This window comes from Sinohyriopsis cumingii, chromosome 2 (genome assembly GCF_028554795.1).
Source record: "Sinohyriopsis cumingii isolate HCF-2022 chromosome 2, ASM2855479v2, whole genome shotgun sequence".
Classification (NCBI taxonomy): Eukaryota; Metazoa; Mollusca; class Bivalvia; order Unionida; family Unionidae; genus Sinohyriopsis; species Sinohyriopsis cumingii.
In genome coordinates, this window is record NC_142962.1 from 30379300 (window position 1) to 30402502 (window position 23203).

At 35.0% G+C, this 23203-nt stretch overlaps 1 protein-coding gene across 1 annotated transcript in view; it reads right to left on the reverse strand.

The window, feature by feature from the left end:
- Nucleotides 1-13407: 13407 nt before the first annotated feature.
- Nucleotides 13408-23203, reverse strand: part of LOC149804557 (uncharacterized) — a 32572-nt gene continuing 22776 nt past the window's right edge. Inside the window, exons 10-12 of the mRNA XM_089932817.1 lie at nucleotides 15940-16050; nucleotides 14682-14900; nucleotides 13408-13721 (exon numbers count right to left, since the gene is read on the reverse strand). Of these exons, the coding sequence (XP_089788943.1) occupies nucleotides 13509-13721; nucleotides 14682-14900; nucleotides 15940-16050 (543 nt within the window). The 3' untranslated portion in view covers nucleotides 13408-13508. The remainder of the gene's footprint in view (nucleotides 13722-14681; nucleotides 14901-15939; nucleotides 16051-23203) is intronic.

A 23203-nucleotide genomic window follows, 5' to 3' on the forward strand; every position in this document is an offset into this window, starting at 1 on the left:
CAACAAAACCAGCAAAAAACAACAAACAACTGAGTGCCTTAATGAAAATAGGCTTTTAAAATAAGCTTGCCCCAAAATGACTTCCAAATAGGTGATATAAACTCAACTGTGAGAAAATATTTATGCTAGAAAGTAAAAGAAAACACTACTGCAGATATGAAGGTCATATGCATCAGTGGCTACAAAAATCTAAACCTCATATTTGGCAGCAAACAGCATGACCATGTTGGCGTACAATGTAGAATGTTGTTTGTTCATATCTTCACTCTTACACAAATAATAGAGCCTTCGCAAAACTTTTTTTGGGAGTGTCGACGACGGACTGCTTTCTCTGGTTTATGGATGTATGAAGGCTGGTGTATTCGGTAGTTAATCTTGTTTTGTTCACTAATTCAAATTCTTCAGCAATTCTAGAAGCTTCCTTCATGGGATCAATACCTCTGTGATCCAGAAATAATTGTCGACATTTTCCACAACATTTTAAATTGTCTGCATCAGATCAACATAATATAAACAGGAAAACAGTTGCTAGGTGTTAAATGCTTCTCGTAGTTATATATAAAGAATACTAATCATATGGCGAATAACACTCCTTTCAAGTGCACTGGATCCAGCAAGGGGTCACGTTGAGTCAGGGATTGATTAAGATAAATGCAATACACTGTCAAGGAATAGTGCGAAACTAGTATCTAGCTAGCTTGAGCGCTTTCGACTCTTTAATGAGTCTTTTTCAAAGGCAAATACAAAACATAGACAAGACAAACAAATAAAACAGTAAAATGGTTATGTTTGTGAAACTTTACATGGCTGTTTCTACAGGAATTCAACCTTTTAACTTTATTGTGTTTCAACTAGTTTCTTTCAGCTTGATGCTGATACTGGAAAATATTTGTATTGACCTAGAAACTGATGAGCCATAATGACATCTGTTATTTTATGCAAATTTGTGGAAGCGCATATTATATCCCGGATATTTCATTGTTAAAGTAGTCATAGGCTATTAAGCAAATTTTGAGAATTATTTAAAAGAAAATGTGTCGGCGGCAAAATATAATTTTATTTGTGCATGCTTGTCTTTTTCTAGTCTTCTTGGTTTGAACCGCTTGGTTTCAATGTTCTAATTTTAATTTAATTTTGTGTTGCATATGCGAGGTGCGTGAACAATCGGACCTCCCGACATATGTTGGTGTCAGAGAGAAGAAGAGTCGTTTATTTTAAATAATTTTTTATGATATGCGTGAGGTCTGTGGGTAATTAGAAGTCCGTCAATATCTTTAAGCGAAACATTGGAACAGTTAGGCGACTATGCAAGAGAGAGAGACAGAGAGAGAGAGAGAGAGTACTGGTAACCGTAATTTTTAGGCCTTCACACAAACAACTCCCAATAGTGTAATCTGGGTGTTCGTCGGTCAAAGCTCCTGAACTTTTCCCTACGATAAGCAAGTAGCAGCCTCCAGGTCCATGGATGTACATCCAAACTGTCGTTGTCGAGGTAAATAACATGTTCTCTTAAATGTTCCAAAGCATCACACAGTTTTAAAAAGAAAAGAAACTGGCTGTCACATAAGCTGCATTGACGGCAATTACAAACTTTTTCGATGGTGCAAAAACAGGAACTTCTGCGTGTTTCGTCAGAATCAAATCTGCAAGTAGGATTACAACGTGTTTTATTACTTTTTCTTTATCGACGATGAGTTGAAAGCATAATTTTGGATGAGGCAAGTATTCCGTTTTTTAAAATACGGGACGTTAATGTGGTCACACATAAGGTCAGATGAGCATTGACATATAAACTAGCATATAAACAGAACTAAGAAAGTACATTTTGATGAAATTCAGGATGTAAAATTGCGAGTATAATTTTGCTATTCTTATTACCAACTAAAGAAGACAGTTTATGCCTTGTCACTTGCATGTTATTTGCAAGGACCCTTTCTTGCGTCTACTGTATAGCTAGCCTAAATCCGAAACATTGCATCAAAAACGTTAACGCGCAATGTGCCAAAGGAGCTGGTATATGGCAGTCCACGAAACATCTGCTTTACTTCATTCAGAAACAAATTTAAATAATCAAAACGCAAAGCGCCTACTACGAGAGTGTACACGATTTGTTTACTAATCAAAAGTGCTAGCGTCAGCGTCCATTGTTTGTTTACAATAGAAAGTAGTTCCTTTATGCACGTGAATGCAATAGAAAGTGTGAAATATCGTAAAATACTGAAAGATTCTGACAAAGTAAGGTTAACGGAGAAAACAATGAGCATATAATAATAATAATAATAATAATAATAATAATAATAATAATAAGTATTTTGCTTTCTTTCGTTTTATAACACACACAGATCTGTTTTAATTTGGTGCTTGTATTTATTTACAGTAAACCATAATTAGCTTCAAAATATTACATTTTTGTTAAAACACAGCTGCGTCCAAATTTAAAACAAAATATTTTCCCGCTGTCAAAAATATAGTAACCTAGGGGACAAAACAATGTCGGTTTGTGTATTTATCATTCTAAGATGATTTTCTTCCTTAAATTTATATTTAATTTAATGAAAGTTTGACCTTACAGATCTTTAAAAGAACGTTTAAACTGATTTGTATATGTTGGGTAGACGACATGATTATCTATGATCTCAATAAATGCTAACAACCAATTACATTTTTTCCCTTCCAGCCATGTGTGCATCGTGACTCATTCATATGCATTGAAATAGACATGCCTCTTTATCATTGGTACTATTCTTGCCTGTCTTATCTGCATCTTGACGCATTAATATGCAATGAAATAGACCTGCCTATTTTTAATTGGTAGTTTTCATGCCTGTCCTGTTTCATATTTTACCGTCAAATTAGGACACGCTACGCTCACGTTCAAACTGTATGATTGTATTTAGCATGTAGCAATTTATTTTTTAAACATAACACTTTGTGATTATTCTATAAATTGTTCTTGTTCTACCCCAACCCTTAAAACAAAATTAATAGAAAATGTGCTAAATCTTTAGCAGAGATTCTTTTGGAATGAATCTGATATTCTTAGAGAAGTTATGATATTTTACACACACACACACACACACACACACACACACACATATATATATATATATATATATATATATATATATATATATATATATATATATATATATATATATATATACAGACGAAATGAAACAAATAACAAAAATTGAAATACTCGTCTTCAAAAGAAAATTTTGACCAAGAGAAGTCTTTGTTATTTTAACATTTCTAAGTTAGACCAAGTTCAGTCTTTAAACTTATAACATTCCTCATTTTGACAAATATAACTCTTTAAACTTATAACATTATTACTGGAAGACCAAGATAAGTCTTCCAAATTAGGGTGGGTAATTACACAGAAAAGGTTTCTGGTTGTCTAAAAGGGTGAAAACTCAAAGCCCAGGCACAGATGGTTTCACGATATAATTTTACAGGGGTGAAAACTCAATGCCTAGGCACAGATGGTTTCACGGTATAATTTTGCAGGGATGAAAATTCAAAGCCCAGGCACAGATGGTTTCATGGTATAATTTTACAGGGATGAAAACTCGATGCCTAGGCACAGATGGTTTCACGGTATAATTTTACAGGGATGAAAACTCAATGCCTAGGCACAGATGGTTTCACGGTATAATTTTACAGGGATGAAAACTCAAAGCCCAGGCACAGATGGTTTCACGGTATAATTTTACAGGGATGAAAACTCAAACTCCAGGCACAGATGGATTCACGGTATAATTTTACAGGGATGAAAACTCGATGCCTAGGCACAGATGGATTCACGGTATAATTTTACAGGGATGAAAATTCAATGCCTAGGCACAGATGATTTCATGGTATAATTTTACAGGGATGAAAACTCGATGCCTAGGCACAGACGGTTTCACGGTATAATTTTACAGGGATGAAAACTCAAAGCCCAGGCACAGATGGTTTCACATTATAATTTTGCAGGGATGAAAACTCAAAGCCCAGGCACAGGTGGTTTCACGGTATAATTTTACAGGGATGAAAACTCAAAGCCCAGGTACAGGTGGTTTCACGGTATAATTTTACAGGGATGAAAACTCAAATTCCAGGCACAGATGGATTCACGGTATAAATTTGCTGAGATGAAAACTCAAACCCCAGGCACAGATAGTTTCACGGTATATATTTGCTGAGATGAAAACTCAAACCCCAGGCACATATGGTTTCAGGGTATAATTTGGCAGGGATGAAAACTCAAACCCCAGGCAAAGATGGTTTCACGGTATAATTTCCAAATCATCTGGATTCACAGCAATTATCAGAACATATGACACTCGAGCTTTTTCAAACAGTTTGTGACAAGGAACTATAACTTGTTTACGTAAGGAAGATAAATGAAAACAGCATTCAAAAAAGCTGGAGCCCTATATCATTACTTACAATGTTACATACAATTTAGCATCAGGACGTATTGCCAAAATAATAAAGTCAGTACTGAATTATATATATATATATATATATATATATATATATATATATATATATATATATATATATATATATATATATATATATATATATATATATATATATATAGTTAAAACTACATATCTGCTTTGTTTCGAGTGGGTGGGAGGAACATGTTTGATTCGGCCAGACTTATGTTCCTACACCGTAGCAGACTAGTTTAGAACTTCGACTCGGAACTCGGAACAAAACTCTTATTTGGTTTGTATATATTACATATAACAAAACACTTATTTGGTTTGTATATATTACATATTCCTTTTTATTCACACATTTTTATAATCTTTTTAATGTATATCTGAATTCAGTTTCACATAAAATACATGCTAATGATACTGATAAATTTACCGTTTGTAATAATTCACCAGAAATATTATTACATTTATTTTGGGAATGTAATCTGGTTAATAGGTTATGGGCTGGTGTTTCTGACTTGATTCAAGATGCACTCAACGTAGCAATTACTTCAAGTACCAGAATGTTTCTATTATAAGATACAGACGCAGAGCAACTATATGGAAATCCTTCATATCCTTCTTTTCATTAAGTAATACTGCATAAATGCATACAAAATAAATAGAGATATATCTACATTAAATGACTCTAAAATCTTATTTAAAGAACACTATATATTAGAAAAATATACTTGAGTCAAATCGAACATGAAAGAAAGTGTCTTAGTAATTTGGGAACAATTGGAACCATTATTTATTTTCAAAAGTTAATTAATTTTGTATTATACTTTTGGTAACGCAAACTTACGGATGTGATATAAATTATAACAGCTGTTATATAAATTATAACAAAATCGTTGAGGGAAATAGCAATTCCCTCCCCATTCCCATCTTTATCTATTTTTTTTTTGTCCACACCACTGAACTAGATGTAATATTTACAATCTATGTTGGAGATTGGTATGTGTATTAACTGTAAGGAAGAGGACTTTTATTCTGTGATGATGTATGGTCTGACCCCATTGAAAATCTTTGCAGGACGCAATAAAATAAATTAAAGTCACTGAAAAAGAATAGCTCTATAGCACGTGAGCCGGCAGAACTAAGGTAAGAAACTAACTAAACCTGAAGTACGAAAACAGGGAAGCAGGGGTTGTATTCAGCCAACAAAGGAGCAATTGAAGGTGTGCCAAAGTGGCAAACGTGAGGTAGCAGGGGTCACACAGAGGCTCTAGAAAGGAGGGCACAGCTGAACAGAAACTTCACACAACAAACAAAAAAGAGGAACAAAATGACTTTACTAACATCTGAGAGCAGGCGAAACAAAGAAATTTGCTTTTTTCTCTTCTTTTTTTTGTTGTTCTGGATTTTATTTAAAGTTTCCTTTTTTTCTACATGACAATGAAAATTTAAATAGGGAGGAAGAGTATAGAGAATATTAAGGAGGCCTTGGGACAGGAACAGATGGAAAAATCGGACTAAGCAGTGGAACGGTAGCTTGAGGGCACCCATTTGACACTGCCACAAGCCAAAATCAGACACGCCTAAGCTCAGAACTTTAGAAAAGGATTCGTAAAACGCATATTCCACCTGCCTGATAATTACTTTTTGTTGATCACGTATTATTTCGAAGTATGCTTTATGTCTAACAAATATGAGGTTTGGCAAGTTCTACAGGTATATTTAAGATGTGCAATATGATCAAGAAATAGTTAATTAATTTAAGAATGGTTCGTTATTTTATTCTAGATTTCATTTTTTTTCAGTACGATGTTTCAGATTTATAAGATATTTTTTCAAAGAAAGATATTATTCAGTGGGAATGATGATCATGATCATGATCATGATAACAATGACGATGATAACAGTTGTCATCATGATTATCACAAAGAAGGAAAAACAATATCTAATGCAAAACATAGATGAAACGAGCATACACTAAATTAAACTGCGAATGTGTCTGTTGTCTTATGCAGTGCTATTGTCATTCCAGCGCAGTTGTAAAATACAAAGTTTAATGTTACGCTGTAGTCTTTGCATTCAAAAACCGTATGGAAAAATATTTTACAACATCTGATTACCATTTCATTTCACACGATTTCAGGGACAAAATATATTCCCTTGACAAGGGAACCAATATTTTGAAACTACTCCTGTCACACAGCATTTTGAATTATCTCGCTTAGAATATAAAGTGAGTAACAATATCAATTTTGTGTGTGTGTGTGTGTGTGTGTGTGATTTGGATTTTTAACGTACCTTTAACGATATTAGAATCATTTCGCTACGATTTCTGCAGTGTGGCAGTTTATAGTGATTTCTAGCACTGGGTCATATGCTACAGACATGTAGGATGGTGTCCCACCCAGTCACATTATCATGACATCATATCGACCAGTCCTAACACTAAATTCTTAATCCTAAGCGCCAAGCGAGGCAACTGCTAGTACCATTTTTATACGTCTTTGGTATGATTCTGCCGGGATTCGAACCCGCTACCTCCCGCATCCGAGGCGGACGCTCTAACCACATAAGCCACGGAGCCGTCATCTTTTGGATACAGTATATATGATAATGATGATGTTGACGGTGACGACGAAATCTTATTGAAATAAAAATTCTAAATGAATGTTTCATATAAATTAAAAATTATATGAACAATTATTTTTAAACAGTATGCCCAAACAAATGGAAATTTACAATAAAGGATATTGTATAATAACAGCAATGTAATCAACAACAAATCCACTGAACGAAAACCGCTGATATAGTTTTCAATTAAGATATACATGCACTAAGGTAAATTGATGAAAAACTGAAGCAAAAGTTATCTACTGAAAACAAGTACATAGAAAATGAAAATAAAAATAAGACCAGAAGGAAAAGATAAACGCATGCTGTATATGGTTTTATATATCCATCATATTCCGGTGGCTTGTCTAAACTCGGTGGTAGTAATGCCAGATGACTTGTTCAAACTCAGTGATAAATAATCTTGCCAGATGACTTGTCCGAACTCAGCGACAAAAAAATCATTCCAGATGACTTGTCCACACTCGGTGGTAAATAACCATTCCAGATGACTTGTCCGAACTCAGCGACAAATACTCATTCCAGATGACTTGTCCACACTCGGTGGTAAATAACCATTCCAGATGACTTGTCCGAACTCAGCGACAAATACTCATTCCAGATGACTTGTCCACACTCGGTGGTAAATAACCATTCCAGATGACTTGTCCGAACTCAGCGACAAATACTCATTCCAGATGACTTGTCCACACTCAGTGGTAAATAACCATTCCAGATCACTTGTCCAAATTCAGTGACAAATACTCATTCCAGATGACATATTCAAAATCAGTGATAAATAATCGTTACAGATGACTTGTCCAAACTAAGTGACAAATACCCATGACACATAATGTGTATCTGTATATTCTATCACGAAAAGAAGGAAACATTATATCTCAGAAAATAATCATAAGCAGCCTTTAAATATTTAACAGATTCAGATGACATCAATAATGGTTTATATTTGCTTGAGACCTGTATTCTTCTAAAGGGATATCATATATTATAAACGGAATCTACGATTTTTTGACTTACCGTGGCTTGGCTGTTCGAGTTTTTTTTTCACATGAAAACTACTGCAATATATTACACCTAGCATGTAAAGCAATCATGACGATAGCAGTAGTAACAGTAGGAGATGGTATGATGATGGTTGTATAAAAGCGTAAAAGGACCTTTGAGATTGTTGTTTTTGAATCTCTCGTATTTAGTGAACTGAGAACATTCTATATCGCAGTTGATGCCTGACCTGTTGACTATCATCATCGGCGGCGGCATCATCATTGTCGCTGTCTTCGATGAATATATTTAACCGCGTCGTATTGCGACAAAAATTTAAAGGATTTACGATTGTAAGATATTTTCGGAGAGAAAGGTAAACTATTTGCATGTATGTGTGTGTTTGTGTATTATGTATGATGTGTGCGCTTGTGTATTATGTATGATGTGTGTGTTTGTGTATTATGTATGATGTGTGTGTTTGTGTATTATGTATGATGTGTGTGCTGTAGATCTGATGTACCATGAGCTTTATAAATCTGTGATTAAAGCTAAACTAGGCTTGCTGAATTTCGTTTTAGTAAAATATTTATACGAGTGGTATTTCAAAAAATATAGCGTGCGTATTATATTTTTTATTTATACCACACGCAAATACACATATTTTTAAAAAAGATAAGATTCGCTACGATGAATTATCTATTGAAGGAAGGAGTGAACTCTTCACATCCTTTTCCAGTGTGACCATTATAAAACGTAGTTCTACTAGAGTTAATCTTTTTGGTTTCCAAATATTACACCCACAAAATTTGTCTAGACGTAAGTACCACGTATTATTTCCTATCCTTTGAATACGTTTTGCTGTTCAAGACTCTTGATACAATGTTTATAGATTTGTAACCTAATTCTTTAAACAGATTCCGTCTTAGGAGCTTTCTTTAGTTTTGAATAAAAATGATGTGATTTTCGCAATTTTACTGTTGCTTTTTATTCCGTTGACTTATTTAGATGACTTCTTGCAAAAAATGAAAATGTTTGGAACTACTCCTGTAAAGAACAAGTTCTGGGTTTGCTTTTGATAATGGCAGTATCAATAGTTCGGAAAGTAATGCTTAAATCCTTCAGGACGTGTGGTTCAGTGAGCACCAACTGAACAGAGACTGAATTTGTAAAACGTCTCTCACTGCGGCCACATTAGTGTGACGTGATGGGAATGAATAAATGGCGACTGCTATTTTCTGATTACGTTATAACTATAACCCGTGCCATGTTGATTAAAACTTTAAAGAAGGAAAAACTGTGCAACACATTATAAATATGTTTCAATGTAATACATCTGTCCCGCATCAAACACGTCATGCATCAACACCCTAACTTTTCGACATTGCAAAACCCATTTTTAATCACTACAATTTAGAAGCAACACCAGGACATGGTTATTCCATTATAAACAGCGAATAAAACATTCTCCTTTATGGAATTTGTTTTTCCCAGTTATAACAAAAATTTCCACATTGCGTTATTCCAAAGCACAATAATAACGTCAGCATTCTATGCTCCAGACATTTTTAAATAATTTGAAATGAAATAACAAACAATCTGGGGAAAAAATAAGGAGTCTGCTCTTATGCGTGTGCAGGTCTAGGAATGACCCATAATTCTTGCACTTGGGAATATCTCAGCGACCAAGTTTTCTGCAATGTGATTGGATAAAAACGGTCAAATGATACTGAGCTTGAGTTTTGTGAACATCGGTAAAAATGGGGCACTACATTAGCTTCACCTGCAGTTTCCAGCACAATTTGGGTGAATCATTGTTTATACCAACTTCTTATACAACAACAACATCCACAACCCCGTGACTTCAGATAAAATTTTTTAGGCATATATAAAATAACTGATTGTAAGTTCAAGCAATGCAGTTGCACAATCCTTCGTGTTTTCCGACACTCACGTCCGTTGTCCAAGCAATATATTCAGAAGGCTTTACGAGCCACTCTACATTCACAAGTTACCGCATTTTTGCTACGCCAGTATGCTTCGCGAGCTGATACAGATGGTCATGGCCATACGACGTGAGAATAGGGGATTTCTGTAAAGATGGATACAATTTTGCTTTTGAAAGATCGAAATGAGTAGAACGACCTATCAACGAATGCTTAAACAATAGGTGCAGGACAAACACTTAATGCTAAAACAATGCAAAACAAAGCAATTAAAAAAAAAAATACTAAACATACCGAGTAACAAAAGTACATCAGATTACTGCTATGATCCGCTCTGACACTCTGCCATATACATATTAAATAAGAATCAATAACCTTTAGCTGGCTATGATTGGGCTTGGTATTCAGGCGTATTGTAAAGAGGCTAATGAGGTAGAACTACCAACAAATAATGCTTAATTGATGAAATCCACTGGTTTCACGATGGAAAGGAGGACGAATGAAGATATAAGGATTACATTATCATAGCGGGATATTTACAGAAGTGTAAATTGTTACCAATCACTCAGAAAGTTAATAGGATATTCGTCTCATGTGTAAGACAGTAAATCCGTATCAAGTACGAAGTCATCGCTGTTTTAATTAATTATATTTTTCTTCACCATTTTAGCGGTCAAAACAACCATTTTCAGTGACACAGGAAAGTTACATATTAACAGGAGAAAGTTTGCGTCTGAACTGTTATGTTCTGTGCTCTCTCTCTCTCTCTCTCTCTCTATATATATATATATATATATATATATATATATACTCTGAGGTGTTTACTGAAAATACTCTAGAATACTCAAAATGTGTGGATATGTGTTTTAAAATATGCTGATCTTTTGTACATACACAGTAAAGTAAAACAGATTCAAACAGAAATAATCTACCTTTCCATAGAAATTATATAATAACATTTCGTATATTTTAATGTGTCAAATAATGAACGTAAATTAAGGGTCTTTATCAAATTTAGAAATGTACTAAATATACGTATTCAATCTAGAATTATAAATTAGCATATCACCAGATGTCAATCATTTAATTCTTAACGGAGATCCACACACAATGCTAGAAGCTAGACGGAGTTCTTAGTTTTCTTCTGGTATTAATGTCAGAAACCAGCTGGTCACTGCGATATGTAACATTAAAATACCAAAATCTGCACGATTTCCATCGAATTTTCATGAAACGTCAGATTCATTGTACCTTGGGTAGAGACCGCCTCTCTGAATACGCATCTATTTATGGAAGTGCCCATTCTGAAAATATGTTCAATAAATCGATCTTTCCTATTTGGGCAAGTTTTCTTAATATGTATGCGCCGTTTCGGACCAAGCGTTCTTTATATACAGGAGTCTGCAAATACAGGTTTCACATTGTCAGTAGTAGATTATAAACAATAAATTGAGATTGACTGGAGTGGTTATAGTTCACTGTTTTCCTCATCACCATATAACGGACACACGGAAAAGAAGATATTGCAAAAATCTCTTGGTTATTGGAGGAGTTTAATGCGAAGATTATATATGGATGCTTACTTGCTTTTTAATTTCCAAGGACACTCAGAGGCAGTTAATCCGGGTCATCCAAAGAGAATAAAAGAAAAGAAAGTAATTTCAAAACAATATGTTATTGACATAGCAGACGGGCTATCTTGGGTCTGGTGACGGATCAATTCGTGTATGAAGCTTCTTTTATGAAATATCGTCCTATCAATGTTATCTGCATATACCAACGCTTAATTGATAACAGTGGGTGAAGCGGTGTTTGTTTTTTCTTTTCTTGTATTTTTAAACAGACTACTTAATTACAGACAGAAGATAATAATACCAGTAAGAACGAAAGTTTAAAAGAGAGGTTGTGAATCCAAAATTTAGTCCAAAATGCGAAGCTAGCATTAATATTGCACGCAACAACATTGCAGTCAGTAACTCGGCTTGATAACATAAAACTAAAATGCCGGTTCATCATGTGTACTAAAGAAATATTTCGTCGTGGCAGTGGTCTACTAGTGTAGTCACACAACTTTCATTTATATGATAAATGTAATCCTCTAGATGTGATTTTTAAAGGTATTATGCTAAATACCTCACCATTAATGAAAATAATGGCTGCGAAACATCGATTTTTTTTATCGCACAAGGCATCACGCTCCTAGCCGATTTCGTGCTCGGAAATTTCCGTAAGACAAAGCGGAAGTGACGTATTGTAAGGAACAATGCATTTCTACTTTGGTTGTTAGTTGCATTCAGTAGTTGGTACTGTGCGTTATCCGATCAGTGGCATGCACGATAGTCTGCAGTGACCATTTGAGAATCGACGATTTCGATACCGTGTATAAAATAAAAGAGTCAGTTGGTATTAAGACCATCAGACGACCCTGCCAAATGCAATACCAAGTGCATTTTCTCGTTAGATAACTGAGTCAACGAACACCAAATCAACAATAGCCAAGGGTTACGGCAGGACTAACACCACGTAGACCGAGAAAAGTTTTCACAGAAGCGAGAGCTAGCGAGTGTAAAATATTCATACATCTTTATCTTGCTATATTATTGGTTGTCAGCCCCTACTCTTCGCTACAAATATACATTGCAAAAGAACGATTGACGGACGACAACTATTTTAGTAGGAGGGTGTATGCAAATCATAAAAGCCCCACCCTACCCCAAAAAATGAATCCTGCTTTACAGCGACGAGCGCGCGCGCGTGTGTGTGTGTCCCTTAAATTTTGGTTTTACCGACTACGCCATTATTATTTGCCCCTCTCCAGAAAAAGTCCACGTGCATGCCCATGCTTATTTCATGCCTGTTCAACAATAATAATAATGACAAAACAAGTTTTCTGCTAAAGCCAAAATGCGAATACTTGATGTACTGACTGAGTTTAATTGTAAATGCTAAATACCCCGTCGTGTTGAGGCACTGTTAGTAAATTACCTTGTTTGCCAGAATATACACCACTGTGTCATTGGATGACGGTCTAGGCCAGAGTCAAACCACAACCCATTAATTGTGAGTGTTAAAATAATGACCATTCAAAGCGGAGAGTATAGTATTATTATTCGCAATATGTACAGAACCATAGTCAAATGGAATTTTAAAAAATACTTTAATGCTCTGTGTGTATATATATATATATATATATATATATATATATATATATATATATATATATATCTGTGTGTGTGTGTGTGTGTGTGTTAGGTGTTGAAGAGACTAGACTTCATCTCAGGCAGCTAGGGAAAGGAACATTGATATAAAAGCTACATGTTTGCATATAACCTTTCTATAAAGTTCATAAAAAATAAATAGAAAATTGAATAGAGATTGAAAGAGTAGAGAAAACACAGTTAACAAAACAAGTACACTGATGCTTATTTTTATCTAATCGAATTTCAAAAGAAACAGTTTTATAAATGTGTGCATGATGGTAAAGAAATAGCTTGGACTTTTTTCTGTCGCCCTCTTAAGCGGACACATGAAGACTGACAGTTTGTGGAGAGTCACTGAGGGCCACGTGCTGCTCCTTTAGCACGCGACCTTGATACGTGATCTTAACCTGATACTCCCCTTTGAAACCATGTACATCGAAATTACCACCCTGGGACAACAGACGCTTCGTATATGTGTGCCATTCTTGTTCGATCAAATGTAGATACCTCTGTCCGGCCGCGTTAGTCTGAAAGAAAATTTATGTTTTTCACATGCCAGATGCATGGATTGAAATTTTGTAAAATACGTAATTATAACCATGAATGATCCAAGACATTTTCATATGAATAATGATGGGCCTGTTTCAAAATTCTACTTAGAGCATATTCTAATGAAAATTCCACCATTAAGAAGAGATTTATTTTTGCGAGTGAAAACAAAAAACATTACTGCATGTAAAAGAGTGATTTGTTCTCGTCCCGTTTTTGAAACTTTCTTAGAGTTACTATATATAATACATTACCAAGATTTTTAATATTTCTCCAAGTAGAATTGGTGATCAGACACGTACGCTTCAGCAATGAAAATCTGGATTGGTTGGAAGGTAGCAAGTAGACTCCGTCTTTGTTAATGTATTTCCAGTAGTAGGGTAAATATATTTGTGACTACTGATGGGAAAAAATGTGTGAATCACGTTAAACCAACATAATTTAACCATATGAATAAAATAACTCCATACTCCATGGTGGAGATCCGATTAACACCGATAAGCGGTTGTGTTCTGTTGACCACATGGTTCACCAAATAAATCACAGTTTTCAAATTTTTGAAAGTGACACGCGTCATCTGATACATAACATTACTAACGATACTCTCCCTGACACGAAATGCAATATTCTAATTCGCAACTAAACATATACATACAGGGAATTCAAAAAGTCACCGAATCCTTTTATTGGTGTCTATCAGATCTCGTTGTACTATTGTGAAGATCGGTTTATGTCATATCTCCTCGTTGTACCTTAGAGATCTGATCCTGATCCGACCGCATAATAATTTAGCACATACTCCACAACAGATGATACCATGGAAATATGAATAGTTACCTTCAATAATACTCTTACTGTAGTCACTAGAAACAGTAAAGACCTGCAACATCAGCAAACATGTGACTGACCTGAGATAGTGTTCAGTTTTCTGTTCATACCCGAAACTCATTTCCGCTGACAAGGCATGCGTCTTCCCCTCTCCAGTGCCGGTTGCTCCAAAAACCCCATATCAGGATACCTTTGACATTTGGGTGGCCAAAAAATGACCTCATTGCTTTCTCGTAGCAGTCGGCCCTGTGGTTCTCGTCGGAGAGCGCAACGTCCAGCTCAGTTATGAAGATGGGTAGCCCAGTTTCCGAGAGTTTATCAAGTCTTCTCTGAAATATACAGAAAGATTATCATTGCCTCGGAACGCAATTGCTGAAAGTCAAAATTCGTACACACGCGATTCTGAAAAGGAATTGCCGGTGTGATTCTTTTTTGTGATATGTCCACAAGCATATTGTAACTTTTCTGTTGTCAGTGATTTTCAGCTAGATACTTTAGTTCATCTCATTTCAAAGACTTTAATGCAGACGGGAAGTCCTTGCAACCGATCCATATCAAAGTCCCTCAATCATGTCTTATGTAAAATATGCAATATGTAATAATTGCTTTAAAAAGTTTAAAAATGTGAAGCCACACTTAATATACCCCTAGGTTCCTGATTCTTCGATTGCAATATCAAATGTTGCCAAATTATTGGTTTCGTAAAGCACAAAATATGTCACTGGTTTAGATGCACAGCTTAATTTATGAACATATCGTGGTTGACAATATCTTGAAGACAATGTTTTCCATACTATGCGCGACCTAAGGAACCATTAATTCAACCGAAATGTAGTAATATGAACAGAAGAGAAGAAGAAACCAGGAAAGTATAAAAACGAAGGATGCATTTGATGACACTGATGATTATTTCATTCATGAGATGTAAATAAAATCATACTTCTAATTTGTACCCAATTATCACACGAAAGTCAACCAGTTACTCAAAGAAACACCAACCTAACATACTTTCATAAATCCTCATAAACACGAGCAAAATTATAAACAAACAAAGCAAACCATCTAAGACGGCAAAACAAGCTCATGGACAAATTGAAAGCTCATTAACGTGTTATTTGGAAGAACTCTATTTCTGTCAAAAAATTACATAAATGATTAGGGAAAACACATTCACATAATTTTGCATTTCATGTTCATGACGTTCAGGAACTTATTGCGCGCGCAAAGACATGGATGTTTATAATGCTTGGATTACACTTCTAGCATCTGAAACATTAGTCTGGTCGTGCCTTGTAGTTCACTGGCAAGACAAAAAGTTGAATGTAAGAAAGATAAACCGATGGAAAGGAAAGAAAAAATATTGTTTACCTTGATTAGAGTGGGGTCCGGGCAGACACCTTTCCCGAAATGCCCCTGGACTCCAATCCCTCCAAGTCCCACATTAGCATTTTTAATCCTGAGAATATGGTCACGATAGGCCTGTAATTATGTACTTACATATATAAACTAATAAGATATGAATCTCACAGCATTTTACATTATAAACATTATCATGCCATATATGATCTAGTATATTTTGAAACGTTTGTCACCAATTGCCTGACAGTTTAATTCTGGAAAGCAGTACATTCTCAGCTCTTTTTAATATGCTATATGATCGACTACTTTAAGAGAGGAGTTACTGACCATCAAGGCAACAGCAGGTAAATAATAATAATAATAAGGCTTGAATAGGTCAGAATGTACTGAACCTGAAGATTTCAGTGGAATAGGTTCCATGATAGGTATGCTAGCACATAGGAAAGATGTGATCCAAGCCCTCAGGTTAACCCACCGTCCCACTGATTTTGAAAAAATTTCTTAACCATTATAACAGAAGACTATGTATGAATAAATAATACTATATTTTCTTCTGCAGTTGCCATTGTTATTCTTTATTAATAATCCCAGACCATTTGAAACGAAAATCTGAAGAATATTGAAATTCAATTAAAAAATAATACATTATTCAAGAAAGGAATAAATGCATGCTAAGGACTAGGACATATGCATTTATTTACATGGATCAACAAGTGCATGCTAAGGACTAGAACATACACATTTATTTACATGGATCAACAAGCGCATGCTAAGGACTAGAACATACACATTTATTTACATGGATCAACAAGTGCATGCTAAGGACTAGGACATACACATTTATTTACACGGATCAACAAGTCCGCGCTAAGAACTACAGCATACACATGTATTTACATTCAACAAGAAGTGTGTACTAAGAACTACAGCATAGACATTTATTTACATTCACCACCAAGTGCGTGCTAAGAACTACAGCATACACATGTATTTACATTCAACAAGTGCGTCCTAAGAACTACAGCATAGACATTTATTTACTTTCATGAACAAGTGCGTGCTAAGAACTACAGCATACACATTTATTTACATTCAAGAACAAATGCGTGCTATGAACTACAGCATACACATTTACATTCAACAACAAGTGCGTGCTAAGAACTACAGCATAGACATTTATTTACGTGGATTAAGAAGTGCGTGCTAAGAACTACAGCATACACATTTGTTTACATTCAACAACAAGTGCGTGCTAAGAACTACAGCATACACATGTATTTACATTCAACAAGTGCGTGCTACGAACTACAGCAGAGACATTTATTTACTTTCATGAACAAGTGCGTGCTGAGAACTACAGCGTACACATTTACATTCAACAACAAGTGCGTGCTACGAACTACAGCATAGACATTTATTTACATGGATTAAGAAGTGCGTGCTAAGAACTACAGCATACACATTTGTTTACATTCAACAACAAGTGCGTGCTAAGAACTACAGCAAACACATTTATTTACATTCAACACCAAATGCGTGCTAAGAACTACAGCATACACATTTACATTCAACAAGTGCGTGCTTCGAACTACAGCATAGACATTTATTTACATGGATTAACAAGTGTGTGCTAAGAACTACAGCATACACATTTGTTTACATTCAACAACAAGTGCGTGCTAAGAACTACAGCATATACATTTGTTTACCTTCAACAACAAGTGCGTACTAAGAACTATAACAGATTTATTTACATTCAACAACAAGTGTGTGCTAAGAACTACAGCATTTACATTTATTTACACTCAACAAGTGCGTGCTACGAACTGCAGCATAGACATGTATTTACTTTCATGAACAAGTGCGTGCTAAGAACTACAGCATACACATTTATTTACACTCAACAGCAAGTGCGTGCTACGAACTACAGCACAGACATTATTTACTTTCATGAACAAGGGCGTGCTAAGAACTACAGCATACACATTTATTTACATTCAGCAACAAGTGCGTGCTAAGAACAACAACATAGACATTTATTTACTTTCATGAACAAGTACGTGCTAAGAACTACAGCATACACATTTATTTACATTCAACAACAAGTGCGTGCTACGAACTACAGCATAGACATTTATATACTTTCATGAACAAGTGCGAGATAAGAACTACATCATACACATTTATTTACATTCAACAACAAGTGCGTGCTAAGAACTACATCAAAGACATTTATTTACATTCAACAACAAGTGCGTCCTAAGAACTACAGCATACACATTTACATTTAACAACAAGTACGTGCTAAGAACTACAGCATACACATTTATTTACATTCAACAACAAGTGAGTGCTAAGAACTACAGCATACACATTTATTTACACTCAACAACAAGTGCGTGCTACGAACTACAGCATAGACATGTATTTACTTTCATGAACAAGTGCGTGCTCAGAACTACAGCATATACATTTATTTACATTCAACAACAAGTGCGTGCTACGAACTACAGCATACACATTTATTTAGATTCAACAACAAGTGCGTGCTAAGAACTACAGCAAACACATTTATTTACACTCAACAACAAGTGCGTGCTAAGAACAACAGCATAGACATTTATTTACTTTCATGAACAAGTGCGTGCTAAGAACTACAGCATACACATTTATTTACATTCAACAACAAATGCGTGCTAAGAACTACAGCATACACATTTACATTCAACAAGTGCGTGCTAAGATCTAAAACATACATATTTTTTGACATGGATCAACATTTGCGTGCTAAGAACTAGAGCATACACATTTATTTACATTCAACAACAAGTGCGTGCTAAGAACTACAGAATACACATTTACATTCACCAACAAGCGCGTGCTAAGAACTACAGTATACACATGTATTTACATTCACCAACAAGTGGGTGCTAAGAACTAAAGCATATACATTTATTTACAGTCACCACCAAGTGGGTGCTAAGAACTACACATACACATTTACATTTAACAACAAGTGCGTGCTAAGAACAAAAAGATACACATTTATTTACATTCAACAAGTGCGTGGTAGGAACTACAGTATACACATGTATTTACATTCACCAACAAGTGCGTGCTAAGAACTACAGCATACACATTTATTTACATTCACCAACAAGTGCGTGCTAAGAACTACAGCATACACATTTATTTACATTCAACAACAAGTGCGTGCTAAGAACTACAGCATAGACATTTATTTACTTTCATGAACAAGTGCGTGCCAAGAACTACAGCATACACATTTATTTACATTCAAGAAAAAAATGCGTGCTACGAACTACAGCATATACATTTATTTACGTGGATTAAGAAGTGCGTGCTAAGAACTACATCATACAAATTTGTTTACATTCAACAAGTGCGTGCTAAGAACTACAGCATACATGTATTTCCATTCAACAACAAGTGCGTGCTAAGAACTACAGCATACACATGTATTTACATTCAACAACAAGTGCGTGCTACGAACTACAGCATAGACATTTATTTACATGGATTAAGAAGTGCCTTGCTAAGAACTACAGCATACACATTTGTTTACATTCAACAACAAGTGCGTGCTAATAACTACAGCATACACATTTATTTACATTCTACACCAAATGCGTGCTAAGAACTACAGCATACACATTTACATTCAACTAGTGCGTGCTTCGAACTACAGCATAGACATTTATTTACATGGATTAACAAGTGCGTACTAAGAACTACAGCATACACATTTGTTTACATTCAACAACAAGTGTGTGTGCTAAGAACTACAGCATATACATTTATTTACCTTCACCAACAAGTGCGTGATAAGAACTACAGCATACACATTTATATTGATCCACAATTGCGTGTTAAGAACTAGAGCATACACATGTATTTACATTCAACAACAAGTGCGTACTAAGAAGTACAGCAAACACATTTATTTACATCTACCAACAAGTGCGTGCTACGAACTACAGCATAGACATTTATTTACTTTCATGAACATGTGCGTGTTAAGATCTACAGCATACACATTTGTTTACATTCAACAACAAGTGCGTGCTAAGAACTAAATCATACACATTTATTTACATGGATCAACAAGTGCGTGCGAACAACTACGGCATACACATTAATTTGCATGGATCAACATTTGCGTGCTAACAACTACGGCATACACATTAATTTACATGGATCAACAAGTGCGTGCGAACAACTACGGCATACACATTAATTTACATGGATCAACATTTGCGTGCTAACAACACGGCATACACATTAATTTACATGGATCAACATTTGCGTGCTAACAACTACGGCTTGCACATTAATTTACATGGATCAACATTTGCGTGCTAACAACATGGCATACACATTAATTTACATGGACCAACATTTGCGTGCTAACAACTACGGCCTACACATTAATTTACATGGATAAACATTTGCGTACTAACAACTACGGCATACACATTAATTTATATGGATCAACATTTGCGTGCTAACAACATGGCATACACATTAATTTACATGGATCAACATTTGCGTGCTAACAAGTACGGCATACACATTAATTTACATGGATCAATAAGTGCGTGCTAACAACACGGCATACACATTAATTTACATGGATCAGAACATCTTATCTAAATCTTTAGAAGACAATTTAATGGAAATGCATTTGCCATTCATAAAGATTGTTTTCTGTCATATATTTTGTAAATGATTATAGATTGCTTACTTCTAACATCACTTTTCTCGCAAAAGTCAAGAAATATTTCCTTCATGACATCAAAGTACCGTTTTCTAATTGCTGTTAAACCATTGCCAAATTCTTGTCCAATTATGTAGGGAAATTATTCAGACATCATCTGGATAAACTGTTAAATATGCAATTACATTCGAAAACAAGCAGCTTATATAATTCTTGAAAATCTTTTTCCTTCTCCACTGACACTCTGTACAGGTGTATAAATTAGACTTAAGTTATAAACAAGAATTTTCATTCTTCACTGACACATTGAACTGGTGTATAGATTAGGCTTCGTTATAAACAAGACAAACGTTCAGCTGTACATGTGGCTCGTTCTTCATTCAAAATGAAAATAAAAATAACAATTGAAACAGATAGAAGCTGCACTTTTTGCATCTTCTTTCTATACTTCTATACTACAGTGTCGGTAAAAAGGTGCATGCATACAATCCTTTTGAACTAATGGAAGCGTAACAAGTAGTACATACAAGCTAAATAAACTGTCAAACAGTAATAACTGGCTTAATTTAAATTTTACGAAATATCGGTAACATTTTCATTACCGATAGTTTGAGTCTATAGATACGTATTTTCTATTAAGCCGAAAATAAAACCAAGTATGTATGGACGTACGTATGTATGTATGTATGTATGTATGACTGACTTTATTTCCTTTTCAACAGAGATTATATCAGAATAATCAAATTCAGGATACTACAAGATCATGAACTCAACAGAGAAGTGATAAAAATAAAAAGAGAAGTCCGGTGTCGGCTACCTTATTGTCAGAATGAAGTATCTCAATACCTACAAGCATACGCATATGTAGTCAGAGCTAACTAGCATTTGGCTGAACATGGAACTGGTCTTCTTTAAACATTTGCTTGGTGATGACATTGATGAAACGAATATCAGTACATATATATTGTGTTGTGATTAATATTAACTTTCAAATATTAAAGAAAAGGAAATGGAAAGCTTATACAAGTGTAACAATATGTGTATTTCTTTCTACATGACAAATGATTGCATGTACAAATGTTTGTATGCACGTGAGCGTGCGTGCACCTATGTCGGACTGACTGCCTTTATTATCTCTCCAGCAAAGATTACATCAGGTTAATAAAAACAAGGATTATATATAATACAAGATCATGAGAAACAATATAGTCCCAACCATTGACACATATTTGCCTGGAACTGCTAATGCCACAGCGAGTGTGTAGGTCATCCATAAAGTTTTCCACCCTCTTTTACCCAAAAGGATGTGGAGTAGGGTGTCAGTGTATTGACAAAAAGCCATGTGAGTCTAATATGTCTATTGCGTCATGCATTTGTTCAAAGATAATAATGTAGTCATATTTCAGGGTTTGGCAGTAAAGAAGTATATGCTTGGCGCAGTCTGTGACTTATATTTTACAAACTGTAGTTATACTTATCATCTGACGAAATTGAAGATAATGATAAATAAGCAATGTTTGCAACAGACCAAGGTTTATCAGGCAAACATTTTCCAAGCTTCCAGGGACTATCAGTACGGACACTTGCATAATATAAAATGTTAGGTCTTGATTCCAGTTTAGATTTCCACAATCTTTCTTTGAAACAGTAAACTGGTGTTTCAATAATCCTCTTACAGATAGGTTTCGGCGCAGAGTATAGGGTGTTCGAGTATAAATAGAAAAAGTCTCCAAGCTGGTATTTCACAAGAACACAGTATGTATCTTTAACAAAATCAATGCTGTCACAATTGTGTGTCAGGAAATCAAGAATTCATCTGTTGACAAGAATTTGCCATGTTAATGAACCATTAACTCTGTAGGTTTTATCGAGGAAACAAAATTTCATGTTATGAACATGTCCATCAACAGACCAGAATCCAATATTATTTATTGTCGTCTATTTAGGTGAGCGCTGATTCAGACCTATAATTCGTCTTACGGCTTTTCTTTGACAGAATTCTAAGTCATATATCTTGGACCGAGCCAAGTTTGACCACAATTCGCATGCATGCTTCATAACAGGCAAAACTATTTTAGACCAGATTGTAGCTGGATTCATGTTACCCTTTCCTATGCCAATTCCAACAAGGGAATAAAATACAGTTCTTTCTTTTCCACCAGCAGTATTCATTATAGCAGTATTAGAACGGTGTTTAGGAGAGAGTAACCCAAGCATACATTGTTGATGAAACTGTAGGAACCTACTTATCTCCATGGACGTGTTTTCTTGCAAAATTCTTTTCTTTTAAAATATGACAATATTGCTTTTATCTGCACTTTGTCACAGTCTCAACTTGAATGCATATTCATGGAGGTTAGAAAGCAATGCGATTAAAGGATAAGGAGAGCAGCATTGTGTCATCAGATGGTAAAGCATATTGGATGCTTAAGGTTCCAACTTGCATTCATATTTTGAGGACACCAGTAAGAATATTAGGTCATTAATATAAATAAGAAAAGCCATGTATGTATGTATGGATGGATGCATGCATGT